The 19,046-nt window shown below is 50.0% G+C and overlaps 1 protein-coding gene across 5 annotated transcripts in view; it reads right to left on the bottom strand.

The window, feature by feature from the left end:
- Nucleotides 1-3,322: 3,322 nt before the first annotated feature.
- The window catches only part of GOLGA2 (golgin A2), a 35,428-nt gene continuing 19,704 nt past the window's right edge, over nt 3,323-19,046 (bottom strand). For 4 of the 5 annotated variants that reach the window (XM_044440109.1, XM_044440108.1, XM_044440110.1 and 1 more), the window contains 20 exons: nt 17,095-17,133; nt 15,634-15,696; nt 15,355-15,448; nt 14,510-14,616; nt 13,421-13,479; nt 13,128-13,269; nt 12,763-12,852; nt 12,494-12,601; nt 12,250-12,340; nt 11,769-12,115; nt 10,681-10,794; nt 9,056-9,280; nt 8,590-8,689; nt 8,413-8,501; nt 7,764-7,917; nt 7,378-7,445; nt 6,382-6,484; nt 5,978-6,084; nt 5,705-5,876; nt 3,323-5,251 (listed from right to left, as the gene is read on the bottom strand). In XM_044440109.1, coding sequence (XP_044296044.1) covers nt 5,004-5,251; nt 5,705-5,876; nt 5,978-6,084; nt 6,382-6,484; nt 7,378-7,445; nt 7,764-7,917; nt 8,413-8,501; nt 8,590-8,689; nt 9,056-9,280; nt 10,681-10,794; nt 11,769-12,115; nt 12,250-12,340; nt 12,494-12,601; nt 12,763-12,852; nt 13,128-13,269; nt 13,421-13,479; nt 14,510-14,616; nt 15,355-15,448; nt 15,634-15,696; nt 17,095-17,133 — 2,520 coding nt within the window. In that variant the 3' untranslated portion in view covers nt 3,323-5,003. The remainder of the gene's footprint in view (nt 5,252-5,704; nt 5,877-5,977; nt 6,085-6,381; nt 6,485-7,377; nt 7,446-7,763; nt 7,918-8,412; nt 8,502-8,589; nt 8,690-9,055; nt 9,281-10,680; nt 10,795-11,768; nt 12,116-12,249; nt 12,341-12,493; nt 12,602-12,762; nt 12,853-13,127; nt 13,270-13,420; nt 13,480-14,509; nt 14,617-15,354; nt 15,449-15,633; nt 15,697-17,094; nt 17,134-19,046) is intronic. The other variant, XM_044440107.1, reaches the window with a different exon arrangement.

Raw genomic sequence — 19,046 nt, 5'->3', positions numbered from 1 at the left:
GTCCCTCTTAGATTTATAACCGAGGCCTGTAGGCAGCTGGTGACAAGTACCCTGCCCAGGGCTCTTCTGCCCTGAGCCTTTGCCCGCCTCCCCACCCCCCAGTCCTCTGACCAAGTGCACCCTCACCCCCTTCCTCCGATTCTACCCACATGTCGTAAAATGCTCGTTAGTGACTGAGCTCTTCTTCGTCTCCTCTCGTGCGTCCTGTATCGCTTTGTGAACATAGAGTAGTCCCTAGTTCAGTGGCATGGGGAACTTTGAAGGACACGGGCTCCTTGGAGCATCATGTCAGAGGAGCATCAATGTCTGGTCTGGCCTGCACATGGTGTCCTGCCTGCGTTGGTTAGCTGTAGCGTCTAGTGCTCAATCAGCAGCTACATAGCCATTTTTTCTACTGTAGTTAAGATGAAACACGAGCTCTGTTCTGTGTTTGCAATCCCGGATGAGGATACATACATGTCGAGACAGTTAACAAAAGCATTGAACACTCTTGAGGACGTCTGGTATATGGGTTTGGTTTGAAGTGCAACTGCTGGGAACGGTGGCGTCTGCCCCAGTTGCGAGCAGGGAGCAATGCAGCGGTCGGGGAGGGTTTCTCGAAAGATGCAGTCTTCCAGACGAAGAAGCGTGTCATTATCTCCGAGTGGAAGGAATCGACGGCAACAGGCTGCCCTCCTTTCTTTGAAGTACCACAGGCGGGTTGAGACGCAGTGGCATCTGGCAGCAGCCAGTTTGTACGCGTACTTGCAACTGACTTTCTGTACACCCAGAGGGGCTTAATATACTTCTGTTCCATACACAAAAATGGACTAGCTAATATTTCCAGGAGAATTTGCCGTGTACATGTTTTATTGCAACTACCAGTGCTTCAGACAAAAAAACAAAAACCCAACAACTACAATAGCCACCACTTGTTCGATGTCTCGAGTATCCTGGTGATTCTTTACTACCTGCATGCCGATGGTACGTATTAATGTGGCGGGGGATGTATTTGTCACTCTTTTAAATCTTGACTCATACTCTGCACTGGTTTCTTTATGTATATGCTGAGGGGTAACTGCAAGAAAAGGGAAAACAAGATCTCCAACCTCCCATCCCTCTGAAAGCCAGGTTATATCTTCCTTGTAAGTCATCGAGTCTTCCCCAACTTACAATTTACGTTTTTTATTCTGGTGCTGTTGTTTTTGATTTCAGTTGAGGGTCTTCCTGACACTAAGTTCCGATGTTCATTCCTTTCCGTATTTTAACCGTTGTTTACTTTTTTTGTCCCTCTCCTACTCCCTCTTCTTCTTCTTCTTTTGGTGTGTTGTGTGTTTTCTTCTCTTTCTTTCTTTAAATTCCAGCCGCCCTGGCAAAGCTAGTCCCTCCCGCCCGGAGAGTCCAAAGCCACCATTTGACATGTAACACTGCTCCCTCTTGAGATCCATCCTTTATCTGCCTCTTAGCTGTTCTGTCCTGGAATGGTCCAACGCACATCTTTAAAAAACACAGCTTTGTTCTATTGTAGCTTGTGGCTTGCACATATCAAGACGTGACTAGTGAAACTGGTTTTCTCTTCCTCCCAGTTGATTTAAAGGAACTTAAAAAAACAAGTTATATTGTAGTAATGAGAAACATATCTTTACTGTTATATAAATATCTATAAATATCTATATCTATATATATATATATATAAAGATCTAAATCTATATGGGTGTCCAGACATTTTAAGCCTTTAATGCTTCCAATGTTCATTTTAGCAAATACTTGAGTAGAAAGATTCTATATATATATATTCTGTACACATGTGCACCCAACAAAATGTAACGCAAGCCCAGCAGCAAGCCTGAGATGCTTCAGGTTCCTGCTGTATGCAGTTGGGTTGTTCCGTTGCCCCCAAATTGTGGGTGAATCTTCGCAGTGCTGGTAGTACCTGTGATGCGGTCTGTGATCTGTCGATTCTTGTTTATTGGCTGAAATAAACTATTATTTCTGTATAATGGAGACTCCATGCCTACAATAAAATTATCTCTCAGTGCTTCCGTGCTCTTATATTTAATGCCATCAAGCTGTTCGTAGCAAAATGTTTTGGGAGCTGGACGCATCATCATCCGTTATCTGAAGCGGAACCCAGCAGGAGTACCAGTTGGTTGTACTAACATGCCTACTTTTACGGAGCCTCGACAAAGGCGGCATCCCTGTACGTTGAAGTGGCATGAACTCCCAGGGGTCTTCTCAGGAAGGGTTCGAAAGAGCTTTTAGCCAGGCGGACTGCCATTTCCTCAGCACTCACGCATTTTAAAAAGATGTCGCACTGGCCGCCACTGCAAAATGCACACAGGACCCAAGTTTCGGAATTACCCTTGAGCCGTTTCTTCCGGTATAGCAATCCGCTACACAAAGAAACTATTTTGGTGCAACCGACGTGCAAAGAATTTCACCTTGCGACACTTGCCTCGCAAGAAGCAGTGCCAACATTTTGAGTCCACTGGAAAACGTGCTCCTCAAACAAAGAAGCCGTCTTCACATTTCAGTTTATTCCTCGACTATGTAAAACAGATGAGATTAGAATGAGATCAGTTCGCCTGAAGTAACCATATAAAAAAGATGCCTTAACAGAAGCTGAAGGGTAAAGAGAAAACACTCCCATCATATGCTGGCAAGAGCTCATGGGAGTTACAGGCAAAAACATCTAGAGGGCCTCTAGCTAGAAAAGACTGCATTAAAAGAGCCAACATTAAACACAGTAACTCAGGTTTAACTATTTGTACAGAGAAACATTCAAGATTCGGAGGTTTTACCATTAGAACGGCAGTTAGGCATGGATGCTGATGCCGAGGTTCATTTTTATAATGCCCCGCAGCCAAAGCTCTTTGGGCAGTTAGCAACCAATTCAGCTGGTACTATGCAAAAATTAAAAGAGGAGTAATAGAAATGGCATGGGTCCTTCAGAAACAAGTGATGCCACAAGAAAGATAGAGCCTCGAGACAATGCCCTACAGCAGGGAAGGATGTTGCTCCCCGGGAAGCCTCGGGCATTCTCGTGCTTGAGAAAGCAGACAGGCAGGCAGACGGAAGGAAGGAAAGGGCTCCTTAGAAGACAGCCTCCCCTGCTCCAGACGTGTTGCAGTACAAGCCTTTTCATTTTGCCCTCAGCCACACATATATGCCAGAAAGGGGCCTGCAACCAGATTCTGCCTCCTCCTTTTCCTGAGCAAAGAGCCCTGCAAGGAAAGGGGACACAAAGCACAACGCATGTACAGCTCACACAACCTAACTGCACTCGTTCGGCCACGCAAGACGGTTAGCTTTTCCAGAACAGAAGACAGGAACATGCAGAGCATGCTAGGTGGAACAGGTTTATTTGGAAAGAACAATTCTGTAACGGGATTAAATTACCTCTGCAATAGAATGCAAGATTTCTTTAATACAGGTTTTCCTTTCACGTTCCTCAAAACCAGACACCCAATAAATATTGAATAGTGTTCTATATTAAATCACATTGCTGCTGGCCACCCTGCCCCACTGAAGTTAGATCTTTTTTATATTATACAAGGTTACAAGTTGCCTTCCAGCAGCCAGAAATGCTGCCAAAGGATTCCTCTCTCCTTTATTCAAGGTATATACAAAATGTTACACAGATACACTATGTACACTCGTGCAAACAGGAGCTCACAAGCCCGCTGTGCTTCTGCCCTGACACGATCCACTGAGGGAGTAACACTGACAGTCAAAACGATGGCTGTGCCAATTCCTCAGGTGCCTTTTCTGTTTTTCAGTCAAGAATCCCCTGGGGACATGCAGCTCTCTAGAGCCTGGAAGAGTACAGTGATCTCGTCTACAGTCATGCTGTGTTGGAAAACTGGGCAGAAAGAAGCTGTTCCAGAAAATCCCCTATGTGCTTTGGATGCACTGTCTCTAGCAGGTTCTGCTGGGAAAAGGCAGTGGCGAACAATGGGCGAATCAGTTACATAAGCGACTGGCAAACTGCCTTACAGAGAAGTGCAGGGTGAGAGCACAGCTGCTCATCTTGCTGGCGCCTCCACTTCCACAAGGACCGCAGTGATGCATGAGCAGCCACACCACCGGCCTACAACTTCCGCTACCCTGTGTGCCAAGGCAGCACTCTCTTCCACAGAGCATCTCCCGCAGAAGAGTCAGGCTACGCACAGAACAAATCCTCGCGTCTGTCCGTCTGTCCCTCCCTCCCTCCCTCCCTCCCGCACTGGCAACACTGCTTCCACTCAAGATACATCCCTTCATAGAATTCTTCTGCCTAGTTTCATACTAGGGCTTACAGAACCAAAAACAACTTTTATTCAGAATATCCCAATAGAGTCTCATCACCCCTGCTCAACCACAGGAAATCCAATTACAGGCAACTTAAATTCCAGAAATCAACGCAAAAACACATTTGTTTTTCCAGTGATTGGCTTCTTTTTAACTAGGCTTCCTCATCTTTAAAACTAAATAAAACCATCCAACGTAGAGGACTCGTGTGTCACCTTCAACGGTGCAGCTATCCCACCCTCAGACCAGCTCTGCTACGTAGCCAGAAGCCTCACCCAAAGAGGTAACTGAAAAAATGCCACCCGCCAGAGCAGCTTGCCTAAATAGGTAGCCAGTCAAACCTCTGTCTGTCTGGGGCGTGGTGGTGGTGACGGCTAGAGACGAAGGCTCGTATGTCCAGGTGTGAGGCAGGCCGAGCGGCCAAGACCAAAGGCTCCAAGCCACCTGGTCCCAGTGGAAACGGAGCGGGCGAGTGGCAAGGGTGACTAGTAGAACTGTGTCGTGGGCTGAAAAACTGACTGGCTCTCGGAATTAAATGCCAAGAGAACTAAGTCTCCCTGCAGCTTCATCTGGTGGCCCTGCATAGTTCATTCAGGAACAACCAAAGGGAAAATTAGATGCCTAGCTCTCAGGATCTGCCCAGCTCGGACCACGTGTCCCCAGGCTGCAGCCCAGGCAGGCAGGACAGAAAACAATACAGGACATGTTCTGTCCTTCACTGGCTCCACACCCGGTTACACCACCATGATTTTAACCTCATCGTTCTCATCCGCCCGGTAGAAGAAGGGGATGCATGGGTTTTCCAAGAGGGAGCCCAGCCTGTCCCGGGGGTTTTGAATCTCATGGAGAAGCTGCATGATCTGCTTGGCCGTTGGATCCTGAGGAGCTGGCTGGAGGCCTTTGCCGTCGCTGTGAGGTGGGAGTGGCTGGGATGCTGCAGGTTCTCGCTCCGGCTCATCCGTTAGGCTCACCTCTCTCAGTCCTGGAAGGCAAGGCAGGAGATGGGGCTGCTTGCGCTGGCTCGCAAATCACACCAGTGTCCACTTGCGCTCTGAGCCAGGAGCTCTTCTCCCTCAACCCAGATGTGTGGAGGGGATTACTGCTAACCAGTGGGCAGGAGAAAAGCTCCGGAAACGCTCAAGTCCACACCGCATCGCTATTGCTTCTCAGGGCCAGAGCAAGATGTGGGACCGGCCACCGCCACGCTCCAGGGGCAAATTCTGGAACGGCTCCTCCAGTCCAGCTTTCCACAGCCTGAAGCCCTGCGGATGTGCAGGACTGCCATGCACACCAGCACCAGCCAGCAGGGCCACCGACTGCGCTGGCGGGGACAGGTGGGGGTTGCAGCCTGCGACATCCACAGGGCGCCAGTCTGGAGAAGGCCCTTCTCAAAACGCCTAGCAGTCCGGCTCCTCCCCGCTCCCCAGCCGCTCACCTTCAGCATCAGTGGCACTCAGCTCCAGGCGCCTCTCCGCCAGAACAGCAGCTTCACTCCCTGGGGTCAACTGAGGCACCGCACCCTGCGTCACCTCCATGTACTTCATGTACCATTCGTTCCTCTCGCTAACCAAGCGCATCACCAGCTCCTGGAGTTCCAGCAACTTCATCTGGAGAGGAAAATGGACCCAGCTCGGTTCGCCCTGCCCATGCAACACACACTGCCCTTTTCAACAGCAGACATCCCTCGGGCGGCAGGCCCCTCGCTCACCTTCATTTCCTCCTTGTCCTGGGCCAGTCGGCTGATGTACTCTTCCTTCTCCCGATGGCGCTGCTTCAGGATAGCCCTTTGGCTCTGGTACAGGGCAATGTACTCGCCTAGAGCACAGGAGAGAGGACTGAGGCTGGGCAGGCACAGCACAGCACAGTGGCGGTGCGCTCACATTCACGTGCAGCCGTGAAAGAAAGAACAGAACAGAACAGAAAGTACTTTCTATACTGTCCTTCCTATGCCAGGGCAGTTTACAAGGTGACTTTAAGACAAAACGTGAACAGCATAGAAATAAATCAATCAACGCTGATAAGCAAGCGACACAGTGAAAACAGCTAAGGGCCCGAATTGGGAGTCGCCTTCTGTCCAAACAGGGAGCCGGGAGGGCATTCTGTTCGTCTCACCTATAGTGTCCGTTTCTCCAGACAACTGTATACAGCGGTGCTCCAGCTCTTCTACTCGGTCTTTCAGCTCTGCCTTCTCAAGCATCAGCTCTGTGAATCGGGACTAAAAATGCAAGGGCCAACAATCAGAGCCCTTCCTGGCATAGCAGCTGGCAGGGCCCTAGCCAGACATCCAAATCAGGAGTGCTCCGACAGATACGGCAGGATGCAGGCTCCTGGCCAGTTCTCCTGGACACTGAAGGAGCTCATTTCGGGGAAAAGGAAGTGACAGGGTCTTTCTGCCCACACAGGTCTAACTGCTCCAGCAAAGGGGGAAATTTGTCGCTGCTTTCCAGGAGAAGGCGGCAGAAGGCTCCAGAGGTTTCATAACGGATCTCGGACACCAGGAGTGGGTGACCTGTGGTTCTCCAGACGTTATTGGACAGCACCTCCCATCTGCCCCAGCCAGCACAGTCCATGGCAAGGAGTGATATGAACTGCAGTCCAACATCTTGGAGAACGGCGGGTTTCTCATCCCTGCCCTAAGTGCACCTCTCTCCAAATGTTGCAGAAGGCACCAAATCACCTTTCGTGATTTAAGCACCAGCGAATGGTTTCTGCTCCCCTTGATGTTGCCATACAGAATTGTCTGATTTAAAAGGCAGTGATTCTGAAGGGCCCACCGCCTGAAAAAAGGACCAGGGCAGAGAGGGAGGGAAGAGACCTCGGCCATGGTGAGAAGCTGATCCAGTGTGACTTGCATTCATTTTGGGGGATGGAGAGAGAGTTACAGCTGTGAGGCCTTGCTGATCAGCAGTCTTTACGTGCCACGAGGCGACCACAAGCGATGCACAGAAGCCCATTTCCCACCCAACGGCCAAGCCAGGGACCCATGAACCGAAGAGACCTTCACATGAACCTGCCTGCCCCCTCATCAAGTGCAGCAAAGCATGGTGGGTAAACCAGCGCTTGCACTCCCTCCGGGGCTCGTGGGCCTCAGCGGCCCCAGACACTCACCTGCAACTTCTCCATGGCGCTTTTTAAGGCTTCGTGTACTTCTACTGGAACGGAGTCTGCGACGGAACCTGGAAAAGGTCAGGCAATTTGACGTGAGAGGATGCAGAGTAAGCCTGTGCCTCAAGCTACAGAGTGCCTGTCCTGCTGGCCCAGAAATATATTTATTTATTTGGGATTCTTCTATGCTGCCCCCTTCACATAAGCCTCGGGGTGGCTTCCAATAAATAAATATCAATACAAATACATAAAAACTGGAAACATCCTGGCATAATAATTTAAAACCAATAAATAAATCCGCAATTAATTAAAACAACATTTAAATAAACGTGACTTTAATTAAAATAGCCATGCCTGGCTCCCCGCGCCCATGCACAGCGTGTGTTTACCTCCTCCCAAAGTGGCAGACAGCTGCTGCTCCTTCCGCAGGAACGCCATTTGCTGCAGGAGGCCTCTGCATTGCCGCTTCTGCTCAGCCACTTGCTGCCTCATCTCCTCACGCTCCGTCTCCACTTGGGACATGGCAGATGTCAAGAAAGCGACCTAAAATGCAGTTCCGTACACTGCGCTTTAGCATAAAGGTTTTGTTCAATCCCCCAAAATGTCTCCCGGGGCCCATATGATGAATTACACCTGTTTAATAAGGACATTCAGGCCACAAATGCTAACAGGCAGCAGGAAGATGGTGGGGATTTTGTCAGATGTCTATTTATAGCTCCTTTAACCAGGGTCCTGTGCATATGACCTCGCTCTGAAGTTTATTGAGAGCCCCAAAGAACAGCTACACCCCAGGTCCTCCCTTGCCGTGGAGGTCTTTCAAAAGCACAAAAATTATTAATGCAAGTTACAGCAACTGCACGGTAAGTTCAGAAATGGATAGTGGTGCTGGGAAGGATGTTGAAAGTCAGTGCGCAGCCACAACTCCTTGACCAGAATTCCACAGCTGCAGCATCTCAGAACTTCCAAGACGTTCCCGCCTGATCTTCCCATCCCCAGCTCAAGTGTACCTGCTCCAGAATCGATTTGCTGGGTGCTCACCATTTCCTCCCTGCTTTCAAAATCCTCTGGGATGCTGAGTGGAAGAGTCTCCCGGTCCTCTGCAGCCTCTTCGGTTTCCACTCCGTCCCCTACGAGCAGAAGGAGGTGCATGGAAGAGTCAGAACATCTTGCTAGGATCAGCTTTACTGGCTTCCTGCCGAGGGAAAACCAGCTCACCTTGTGCCCTGGGAAGCATCTTTGCATCCAGTTCTTCCAGCAGTTGGCTGACATGGGCCTGCAACTCTTTGTTTTCTTTGGCAAACATCTCCAGGCTTTCCTTCAAGAAAGAAGCAATGGATGTTTTATTTTTAGCTTCTTTTGCCACAGCGATTCCAGGCCTGGACTACACTTAAATAGACCGGATCACGCACCACCACCGTCATGCGTGCGTCTTTGCACCGGGACAGCAAATGGCACCGAATTACACTGAATCACACCACCACACCCAAGACTGTGTCCATCGTTCCCGAAGACAGAACCAGCTGCCAGTCGCAACAGAGTGTGCGTGAGGTGGACCTGCTCAGCCATTATGCCAAGCCTCCCTCACAGCGGGCTGAAGCCACTCCCAACGGGACCCTCCGAGACCCGATCCAGCTTGGCTTCCACAATCCTGCCCAGCAGCCCCGCCCTCCCCAGCCCGCACCTTTGCCTGCTGCAGCTCTTTAAAGTGCATCTCAGCAGTCACTTTGCCCTGAACCTCCTCGTGCTGCAGGCGATCCATGAGCTGTGTTTGAAGAAGATACTGCTTGTGCAACTCCTCCTTCTCGGCGGCTAGCTGCTGGTAGGCTGCGGTGTACTGCTGGAGGTGGGTGTAGTACTGGTCCCGCTGCTCCTGACATGTCTGCGCCTCCTGCGTCTTCTGAGCCACCTTGAACCGAGGCCAGAGGAACAAGGAGGGTATCAGATTCCTGGCCAGGAGGTTTCCCCTCCTCAGCCCCACAGGTGGATGCACGGAACTGCCTAGGATGCAGGCAGGTGTGAAGGCAGCACAACCTACACCAGGGCAGGCTGAGCCCTTCCCCCTGCCCACATCTCCCCTGCCACCCAAACTAATTTTTCTGAGCACTGTTGTCTCCTGGCAAAGATTCCATCCACATGAGAGACTCGATAACAGCACCCAGCAGGCTATTCATTTCCCCCCTTAAAGTAAAGGCTTCCTTCTTCTATGACTGCAGCGTAGAGGAGGTGTGAGCTGTACTAAACCGGCTCCTCCCAGGAAGCAACACAAGCAAGCTCTCACACAGTCACATCCCTGCTCTGCCTCTTTAAAGAGACTCCCGTCCTTAACAGCTTAAAGCAGCAGAGAAGCAGGGTCAGAGGATGGGCTGGCCTCCCCACCCTGGGGCTTTCCAAGGAACCAGCCTTGGAAAGTGATTTCAACAGCCCTATCTGCTGCTCCCGTCTCTAGCTTGGCTTCCAATCTACTGAATCCTTCACTGATATCCTCAGAACTTTCAAATGACAGGGGTCCTGCCCAAAAGCTTCCTGAAGCCAGGCTAGGCAGACAGGGCAGTGGTGGAAGCAAAGCAGAACCCTCCACACCCCACAACCAGTTGTGGAAGGGCAGGGGAACAGAATGCTGTCCAAAGCACAGGGAGAGGCTGGGGTCTGGCAACAGAAAGCCTCCACTGAGGGAGAGGTCTAAGCATGCCTTCCCAGGCATCTTGCTGAAGCAGTGGGGCATCTCCTTCGGTGCTGATACAAGTCTAGCTCTTGTCATGGACGTTCGCGTACAACAGCGGCTGGCACAACTTCTGTGAACCTTCCTCTGCTTCTCTCCGCTAACGAAGTTGTCAAAGGACAACCATGAAAAAATGTAACAGCACCAGCCTGGGGTAAACAGGATGCAACCATCGAAGAACTAGAAAGCAGGCAAGGAAGTCAGCACATCGCTTTGCCCAGCCTCATGCTTCCAAACATAAAATGGTTTGCAGCTGCAGAGCTGCTGGACATCACGTGCTGGATCCCAGCAGCCTCGATGCCTGGTAAGATCCCCTCGACCCAAGAGGTGCATTTGCAAAGCCTGCTGGGTAGAGGAGACCTTGCCCGTGTTCCCCTACATTCCGGTCAGGAAGTTGGGCGATGTGGCCTGACTTTACGCCCTGTCAGACCAGTTTCCTAAGCCAGCCCTGAAGCTGCTCATCTTGGGCCGAAGGCCTGGCGGGAGGCGCTTGGTCTCCCCGCGCAGCAATCCTCGCGGTGCCTGCTCGCACTCGATTCCACCAGGGCATGCCCTGTGGCCAGCCCTGCCCTCAAGTGAAGAATTACCATCTCCTTGAGCTCGGCCAGCTTCTCCTGCAACTGCCCAATCTTCTTGGCCAGCTCCTTCTTCACGTGCTGCTCTGACTGCAAGGCACTGGTCACCTCCATGTTCTCGTTGGTCTGCAAAGACACAGAGGGACGGGGCAGCGTCAGGGCAGGCAAGAGCTCCAAGCGCCATGCTGGGTGTGAGGAGGCTGCGCCTGCAGTTCGGGGGCACCCCCCAGCCCCGCTGAAGACCTAGAGGGGGTGGAGCTGCACCAAGAGCTCTAGGCTGAGAGCTGGGAAACACGAAAAAGCAGTGACATAAGCACATTTACCATGAGCGCACGCTTTCTATGCATTTCTGCACATAGGAAGCTACTTTATAGAAAGAATCATGAAACCAGGGCATGATGGCTACGGTAAGGTGGCATTCTGCGCTGTACAGTACGGCAGCAACCGTGCATTTAATTACAACAAGAAACACGTCTTTGAGAAGACAGAATGAGCCCTCACAGAGAATGCTCCAGAAGAGATGCAGGTTAAAGCGTCTTGCTGCATGGTACATCCCCTTGCTTTTCAAACCAAGGGCTCATTCATTTAATCGCTAGGGACACACACTAGCCACCTTCCCCACAGGGCAGCCTGTGGCCCTCCCAACTCCTATCAGCCCTAGTGAGGGATGGCAGGGCTATGGCAAAAAAATCTGGAGGACGACAAGCTGCCCATCCTTGTTGTAAAGTTCACGAGCATGGAATTGTTCACCTTTCTGCAACCATGAGGAAAAGCAGCTTGTACGCTGTGCGTCAGAGAAAGCGTAAAATGAGATTTGCATGGAAACCCAAGGACAAGGCAGAAGCAGCACAAGACAACAGCAGTCTTGGGGACGGGAAGATGAGGCGGGCCCCTCCAGACAAACAGGGAAAAGGGCGAGCCGTGACAAAGCGAACTGGTGCAAGGGAGAGAGCAAGCTGAGCAACTTATGCACAAGGCTCCCCTTGCGCCTCATGGCCTCTGTTTCGCATCCATGTGTTCCTAGTGGAGCAAAGCGGGGAGAAGGCCCCCTGGCTGGCCAACAGACAGAGCCATCGCTCGTCTTCTGAGAAGGGACGCACCAATTTGACAAACCCGTTCTGCAACTCGGCGAGCTGCTCCTTCAGCTCCCGGTTCTGAGCCATGGCCCGGCTGATGGTGGCCTTGTCGCTCTGCATGTCCTCCAGGATCTGGTGCCTGTCCACGGCCTCTTCGCTGTAGCGCTGCAGCGCCTTCTCCAACTCCTGCAGCCGCTCCTCCTGCTCCTGATTGAGGCGGCTCAGCTGCTGGTTGTCTCGCACCTGGACTTGGCACTGCTCCTGGAGCTCCTGCTTCTCCTTCTGCAGCTGGGCGAGCTCCCCTTGCAAGCGCAGCTCAGCTTCTGTGGGCCCGGCAGCAGGGCCCAGCTCGCCTTCCTGGGGCTTCACTGCTGGGGAACCAGGGCAGAGAGAGAAAGGCATCTCGCTTGTGGCCCAGCAGGGACTCCTGCAAACCCACGTACGAGTCGAATGTCTCCACGCGAGAGACGGCCTTGTTCCTGCAGTTCCGAACCCTCTTTCTTACCAGACTGACTGCTGAGCAACTCAGACAAGTTGGCCTCCAGCTCCTGAATGCGAGTGACATTTAGGTCCTTTTCTTCAGTCAAAGCACAGACCTGCACCAGAGGAAAAAACAGAAGGAACGGCCGCTGTTGCTGCCCCGTTTCACATGAAAATTTAGCACTCCCAAACCCTCAAAATCATCACGATGCCCAAAGAATTCCTTATTGCCGCTGCTCCAGCAATGGAAGAGCAGCTGCAGCACTTACCTGCTCAGAAAGCATCTGGACTCGCTGCTGCCAAACTCCGCCTTCCTCCTTCAGCTTGTGGACATACTGATCCCGTTCAGCCTGAAGTTGCTGCAGTGACTCCGACAGCTGCTCAGCAAGGAAGGGAAAAAGCAGGCATAAGCCAAGCCTTGGGGAGAAGCCAGGGCGCCTGGGAATGGCACCAAGAGAACCTGCTGTGGCTGCCGGCTCCCCCTGCCTGCCACAAAGGGCTGCATTGGAGCCAGGGGATCTCCTGAGAGTCCTCATACCTGAGCAATTTGTGTCTCTAAATTTGCTCTTTCTTCCAGCGCCATCTGCATCTGTTGACTGGCATCTGGCACGCCTGGCTGGCTCGCAAACTGGAGAAGAACCAAATCGCTAGTTACAGCAAACCCTGGGAATTCTGAGCTGCTTCTCATTCTTCCACCGCTCTAACATTTCGGCAATCCACAAGAGGGGTTTCCATGCTTCTACAGTGCCTTTTAACTTAGATCCCATTGTATCGACAGCAGATTCATTTAGAAGTTTTGGGATGAAGAGACACAGAACTGCCTAGTCAAGAAATTACTCTTACGCTTTGCTGTGACAAGAATGTCATGCAAAAGGCAACGTCTCTGACAAAGTAGCAAGTCACCTGCTGAATCATCAGCTCAGCCATTTCAAGTTTCTTGTGCAGATCTTCCACATCCAGCTTCATGGCCGAGTTCTCAGAGATCAGGCTGCGTAGCTTTTCCGACAGTTCAGAGTTCTGCTGCTTGAGTTCATCGCCACTTTTGCTAGAAAACACACACATGGGCTAATATCAATGGGAGAGTCAGTGTGCACTGGAACCACAACTTTCACCATTTCTTTTCTGCTGCACGAGGGGAGAGCCTGCCAGGAAAACACCAGTGATGGCAACGTTGCACCGAGAATCGCAAGCCTCACCTCTGCTTGTAGACTTCCAGTTTCAGAGCGTCTCGTTCCTTTGCCAGCTCTTTGTTATGCTGCCAACAAGAAAATGCACATGAATCTGTGAGTGAGCTCTGGAGTCCAGGTTCCTGCGATCTTGCAGTGCTCTTTAGGGTCACTCATTCTTCAGCATCCACCATTTGCTTCCAAGTGCCAGAAGTAGCAATTTGCACCCGTCCCCACCTGGAGCCTTCACAAAAGTAGGTGAAGGGCAAACAGCATTTGCCTGATCGTGCACTGACAGTTTTATTTATTTTTACTATTTATTTATAGCACTGGTGTACTGTCCAATACCCCAAAACTCTCCAAAAAATTCCCAGTGTGTGACCAGTTTCTGCTCCTGTCATTCCTCCTGGCCAAATAACCCCCTGCTCCATGCAGCTTTCCCTCCCTGCCTGCACAGGCCACGACATTCAAAATCTGCAATCCACTCCAGTTGTGCCAGCCCTCTATAAGAAGCCTGTAAATGATTCCGTTATTCCAGTAATGTGTTGGTAGGTATTATTGGCACGCGCCCTCTACCCACCATGCACGCACACACCCCACGAGAATCTTAAAACAGGGCACATCTGCCAGCTAACTCCAGCAAAAGCAAAATTCAGACCGCAAAAGGCACTTCCTCTCAGCCCCGTCAGGCATCTTTTAAATGAAGCCACAGCAGGAAGGCTTCCGGGGTTCCAGATCTGGTTACGGCGGGGGCAACAGAGCTAAACCGGCATCTCACGCAAGGGGGGGGGGGGCTCCACCTGCACAAAGTGATGCTAGGAGCTGGACGTGAGACAGAGCGGGTGGCAGCTGGATGCCAAACTGGCTCTCTGACTGAGCCCGGCATTCGGCCTCCCTGGCAGAGGTCCAGTTTGAATTTGGCAGGGGTAGCAAAGCCAAGTGCCAACTCTACGGAGCTAAACAAAGCCGGCAGGCTTTGAACTGTGTATTTTAAATGTCTTCCGGGAAGATGTTGTCAATTTGGTGGACGCGGTGGGAAAATTCTAATGCCACCTGCAAAAGTACTGAGGGTAAGAGAGATGACAGGGAAAATGACAAATGCATACAGGACAGTCTTACTTTCTCTGCCTGTTTCTGCTGTGTAGAGAGGGAGGAAAGCGTGTGCTCCACCTCAGATATCCTTTGACGAGAGGACTGCAACCGAGCGGCGAGGTCCTCGGCTTCTCCTGTCCATTGGAAACAAGGTGAGGAGACCAGAATTTGATCTGACCACCACTTGATAGTTCCCCTCTCCCCACCATGAAAAAATAGGATTGCAGTAAGTGCAAAGAAGCTGCCCTGAAAAACCACAGGGGAAAATGCTTAGCACTAAGGAGCCGGTTGAATGGATGTGGCATTGGCCTGCTCTGAGCACATGACAACATACTTTTAGAATAGAAAAGAAACACGCTGGTGCTTTCGGGACAAGTAATAACAAACCTGACTTTAACACAATTAGGAGGTGAACACATTTAGTACTCAAAAAACAATCATGAAGACAACAACAAAGAGGCATGTGATGTATCTACTGCCTGCTTTGAAAATTAAAGGTTGGCATGGTAGAGGCCAGTGACAAGGAAGAGCAGACAGGTGAGAGCGCAAGGCTGGAGGGGAGGGATAAGTCACTCCCTGTATCACAGGAACCCGAGATAGAAAGCAAGCAGGCTCCCAGAAGCCCCTTCCTCCACGCCCATCGCAGAAATGTAGCAGACTGCTAAAAGAGGGGTGGAACCCTATCCCTCCCTTGGCAGTCCTACAACACATGTTTGCGCTTTGGGGAACATCTATGGGCTTCTTTAAAGAACAATGAACCATCAACGGTGGTGTAAAAATTCCTTCTATGTTCGCTAAAGCAACGCTATGATCTCCTCCGAGGCTGAAGAGCATTCCGATTTGCGAGTCAGAAGTCTCAAGGTATTGCCTACCAGCCTTCTGTCGAGCGGCCTGCTGTGTATGCACAAGAGCTGTCTGCAGCTCAGATTTCTCAGAAACCAGGATTCCGATGGTTTGAATGTGGACCTTCAAATAGAGCACAGGACAGATGAATGAATGGGGGCTATCGCTCAGCCCCTCGCTGTCCCCGCAGACACTAAAAAGACAGATCATTAACAGTGCATGCCTTTCCCTAAATACCAAACAACAAGAGAACTAACTGGGGGATGAAACAAAATACGGTTTGCGGGGGGGGGGGGGGGGTTAAGTACCTGTAACTGTTCTCGCAATGCAGCTTGCTCTTTTGCAAATTTCTGTTCAAACCCCTTCTTTTCCTGAGGAAATACAAAGCAGACATAGCAACACGAAAACCATACTGTCGGCTTGCTTCCTGTATCACCAAAATTTAATCTTCGCAGCATTATGTAGTGCACTCTCCAGCCAATTCCAAGATCCTGCTCATTTGCAGTATCATTGAGCTAAGTATTCCCCTTCTTGTAACGATGCATTCGGTTTCTTTCGGCTAGGTGCAAAGCACGGCATTTGTTCCTACTGAATTTCATTCTGTTGTTTTCAGCCTAGCGTTCCGACCTATCAAGCCCAAGCTAGTTTGGCTAGTTTGCTAATCATGGGTCACTTTGTCAGTAGCTTTGTTGAAGTCAAGACAGATTATGTCCACAACATTTCTACAGTCCATCAGAGAAGAGACCCGGCCAAGACATGAAATCAGATTAGTCCGGCAGGATTCGTTCTTGAGAAATCCATGTTGCCTTCTACTAATCACTGCACTCTTTCAAAGTGCTTGCAGACTGGCTGCTTTATAATCTGCTCCAGAATTTTCCCAGCGGTTGCTGTCAGGCTGACTGGTCTGTAGTTCCCAGTTTCCTTTTTCCCTTTCTTGAAGATGGGGACAACCTGAGCACTTCTGCAGTCATCTGGCACTTCCTCTACACTCCATGACCTCTCAAAGAGAATTCCTTCATGATTCTAGGATGGATTTCATCAGGTTCTGGAGATACGAACTCATTCAACCCAATCAGATGATCCTTGGCCATTTGCCTATCAAACTTGAGCTGCCATCCCGGTCCCTCAGCTTACGCTTCCCTTCCTCAGGAATGTCACAGACCTTATTTTGCAAGAAGAATGAGCCAGAGTAGGAACGGGGCACGGCTGCTTTTGCTTTGTCATGTTATCATTTTGCCGTCTACCCCGAGTAGTTCGGCCCCCATTTCTCTCCTCTGTCTTTTACCGTGGCACTACCTGAAGCAGGCCTTTTTAGCACCCCTTGCCAGCCTCGGTCCATTCCTAGCTTCAGCCCTCGTGACACTATCCTGCAATGCCGCGCTACCTGCCTGTATTCTTCCTGTGCAGGCTAGCCTGCCTTCCACTTCCTATACAGGCCCATTTTTGTTTTCAAAATCTCCAAGCTTTTTGTGAAGCCACAGGGGTTTCTTCTGTTGTCTTCTACCCGTTTTCCCTGTTGGAATTGTGATCGTGCCTTTAGAATTTCCTTTTTAAAAAATTCCCACCCATCTTGGATTCTCTCATAAGAGCCAGTTGCCATGTGACTTTGCTTAGCGTTATTCTGAATTTATTAAAACTGGCTTTCCTAAAATCCAAGATATGAGTTTGGCTCCATTTGGTTTTTACTTCCTTTAGAACCAAGGCTCTGTCTCTGATACTAAGGATTTAGAATTTAGATTTATGTCTGTCTCCAGAGCAGAGTATATTACCTTCTCCAGCTGATTCATAGTCTCTTGGTTCTGCTGTTTCTGCAGAAGAAATAAAATTAATCCATTAATATTAACCTGGGCTTCCAGCTTCCCTCAACTTGTTGCGATGCTTCGGAAAGGCCACACAGTTAAAAGCAACACACCTTGGAGGCCTGGCATAAATGCAAACAACAGCATATCTGAATTCAGTGACTAGTCTTCCCTTGCTCCACTCTCATGATAAAAAGCTACTGTCTACCTTTATCAAGGGCAGCTTAATACAATAATTAAGACAGAAGAGGCCCAGCATTATGCAGATACCACTTCATATAAAATGCTGGTGCTACATAGATCTCTTTCACAGGGAGGCACTTCTATACAATCAAGCTGGAAAGTTCATCACAGCCAGTACTTGGCTGCTGAAAAGCAGCCTCCGAAATAGTTCAGGGAAACGTTGATCATTCTGGGAGAAATGAGGTAACAACAAACCTCTTGGGTATTTTTTTTTTCTTGAATGGGTACGTTTCTCTTTCTGACAACACAGGGCAACCCCTGATCCTGCAGTCTATCAAAATATGAAGCAAACGCGTGCAACACCCCAATAGATGAGCCAAGAGGTAAAACGAATGTGCTGGCTTATAGCAGAGGTGCAGAGTGCTTGTACAGCAGGGAAGGCTAAACGCACGTGAATGGCTGGGGAGAGGGGAGCACCTTCTGTGGGGCAGCGCACAAGGGGGGGGAGGCCACTGCAGCAGGGGACAGCATTCCCATTCGGACGCAGCAGGAAGTCACTGGTGAGCATCAGGACATGCTTTGGTGAGCCCTGGTCTCCCACCTCCTCCTTGTCGCTCTTCCTCCTTCACACCTAAAACCGGGCAACTGAAAGCCTGTACTTTTGACTAGGAACTCAGATCCGATGAAACACATAACCTTTGGAATCCCTTTTTACAAGGGAGCCAAGATTTGCCCTCATGCTCCGGGAGAAAAATCTGAAGACAAGGTTGGAAAAAACATGGTTAGGATTAGGGCACAGAAACCTACCAGTTTTATGCTATGATCTATGAGGCGACTTGCAACCTCAATTATCTCCCCATAAAGCTCACTGTATGCACCTCAAAAAGTAATTCTACCTCCAGAAAATTTGGTTGTGACATATAGAAAGTCAGTATATGTTTACAGCCTATCTGAAAGTTTCTGGTTCCTTTTAAGCCACTTGCATTCTTTAGATGCAATAAGATATACCATGGTCTATCAATTTCATTCAGTTCTCTGCTGATAACTGCATCAGTGCAATAAGAAACCCCAAAGAAACTTAATTTACCATTACAAAACAAGCTGCCTTGGGCTCATACACACCTTACTCCTCTGTCTTGTTTCATTATCATGGGAAGCATTCACTTCTTCTTTAGAACCACAATTAAGCATTCAATCTAACCCAGAAAACTGCAGTGTGTTTTCACCATGTTTAGCTGAAACAACCCAGTTTCAAACCATCATTTATGAAACTAGCTTAATTCAACTAACCATAATTAAGATTAATCACAGTTTAGGGTTAACTGAATCCAGAAACAAATGTTTCGAATTGCACTATCTCAGCTGCAGCAGAAGGGAGGGAGCTCATGAGCCCAAAACACATACACTTAACCATACCAAGAATAGGAAGTCTGATGCCTCCCTGATGTTTTGGACCACTACTTCCATAACCCCCGATTACTGGCCATGCTGGCTGGGGCTTATGGGAGTTATAGTGCAAAACATCCAGTGAAGACCAGGCTGGCTATCCCTCTGATAGAGCAGTGTTGACTGTTATGCCCAAACCAGGCCCTGGAAACCAGCAGACAGACCTGGAGGTGGCATCCTGTGGTTGTGAGACTTCTTGGCGCAGAACAGCATACAGGACCACCAGGGTGTTATGAGCGCCACCTCATAAGGTCCTATCAAGCGCCCACCTGGTCTTGCATCCTGTTCACACA

Source organism: Varanus komodoensis, unplaced genomic scaffold (genome assembly GCF_004798865.1).
Source record: "Varanus komodoensis strain SLA01 unplaced genomic scaffold, ASM479886v1 scaffold36, whole genome shotgun sequence".
In the NCBI taxonomy this organism is placed as follows: Eukaryota; Metazoa; Chordata; class Lepidosauria; order Squamata; family Varanidae; genus Varanus; species Varanus komodoensis.
This window is presented reverse-complemented; position numbering and strand designations above follow the sequence as displayed.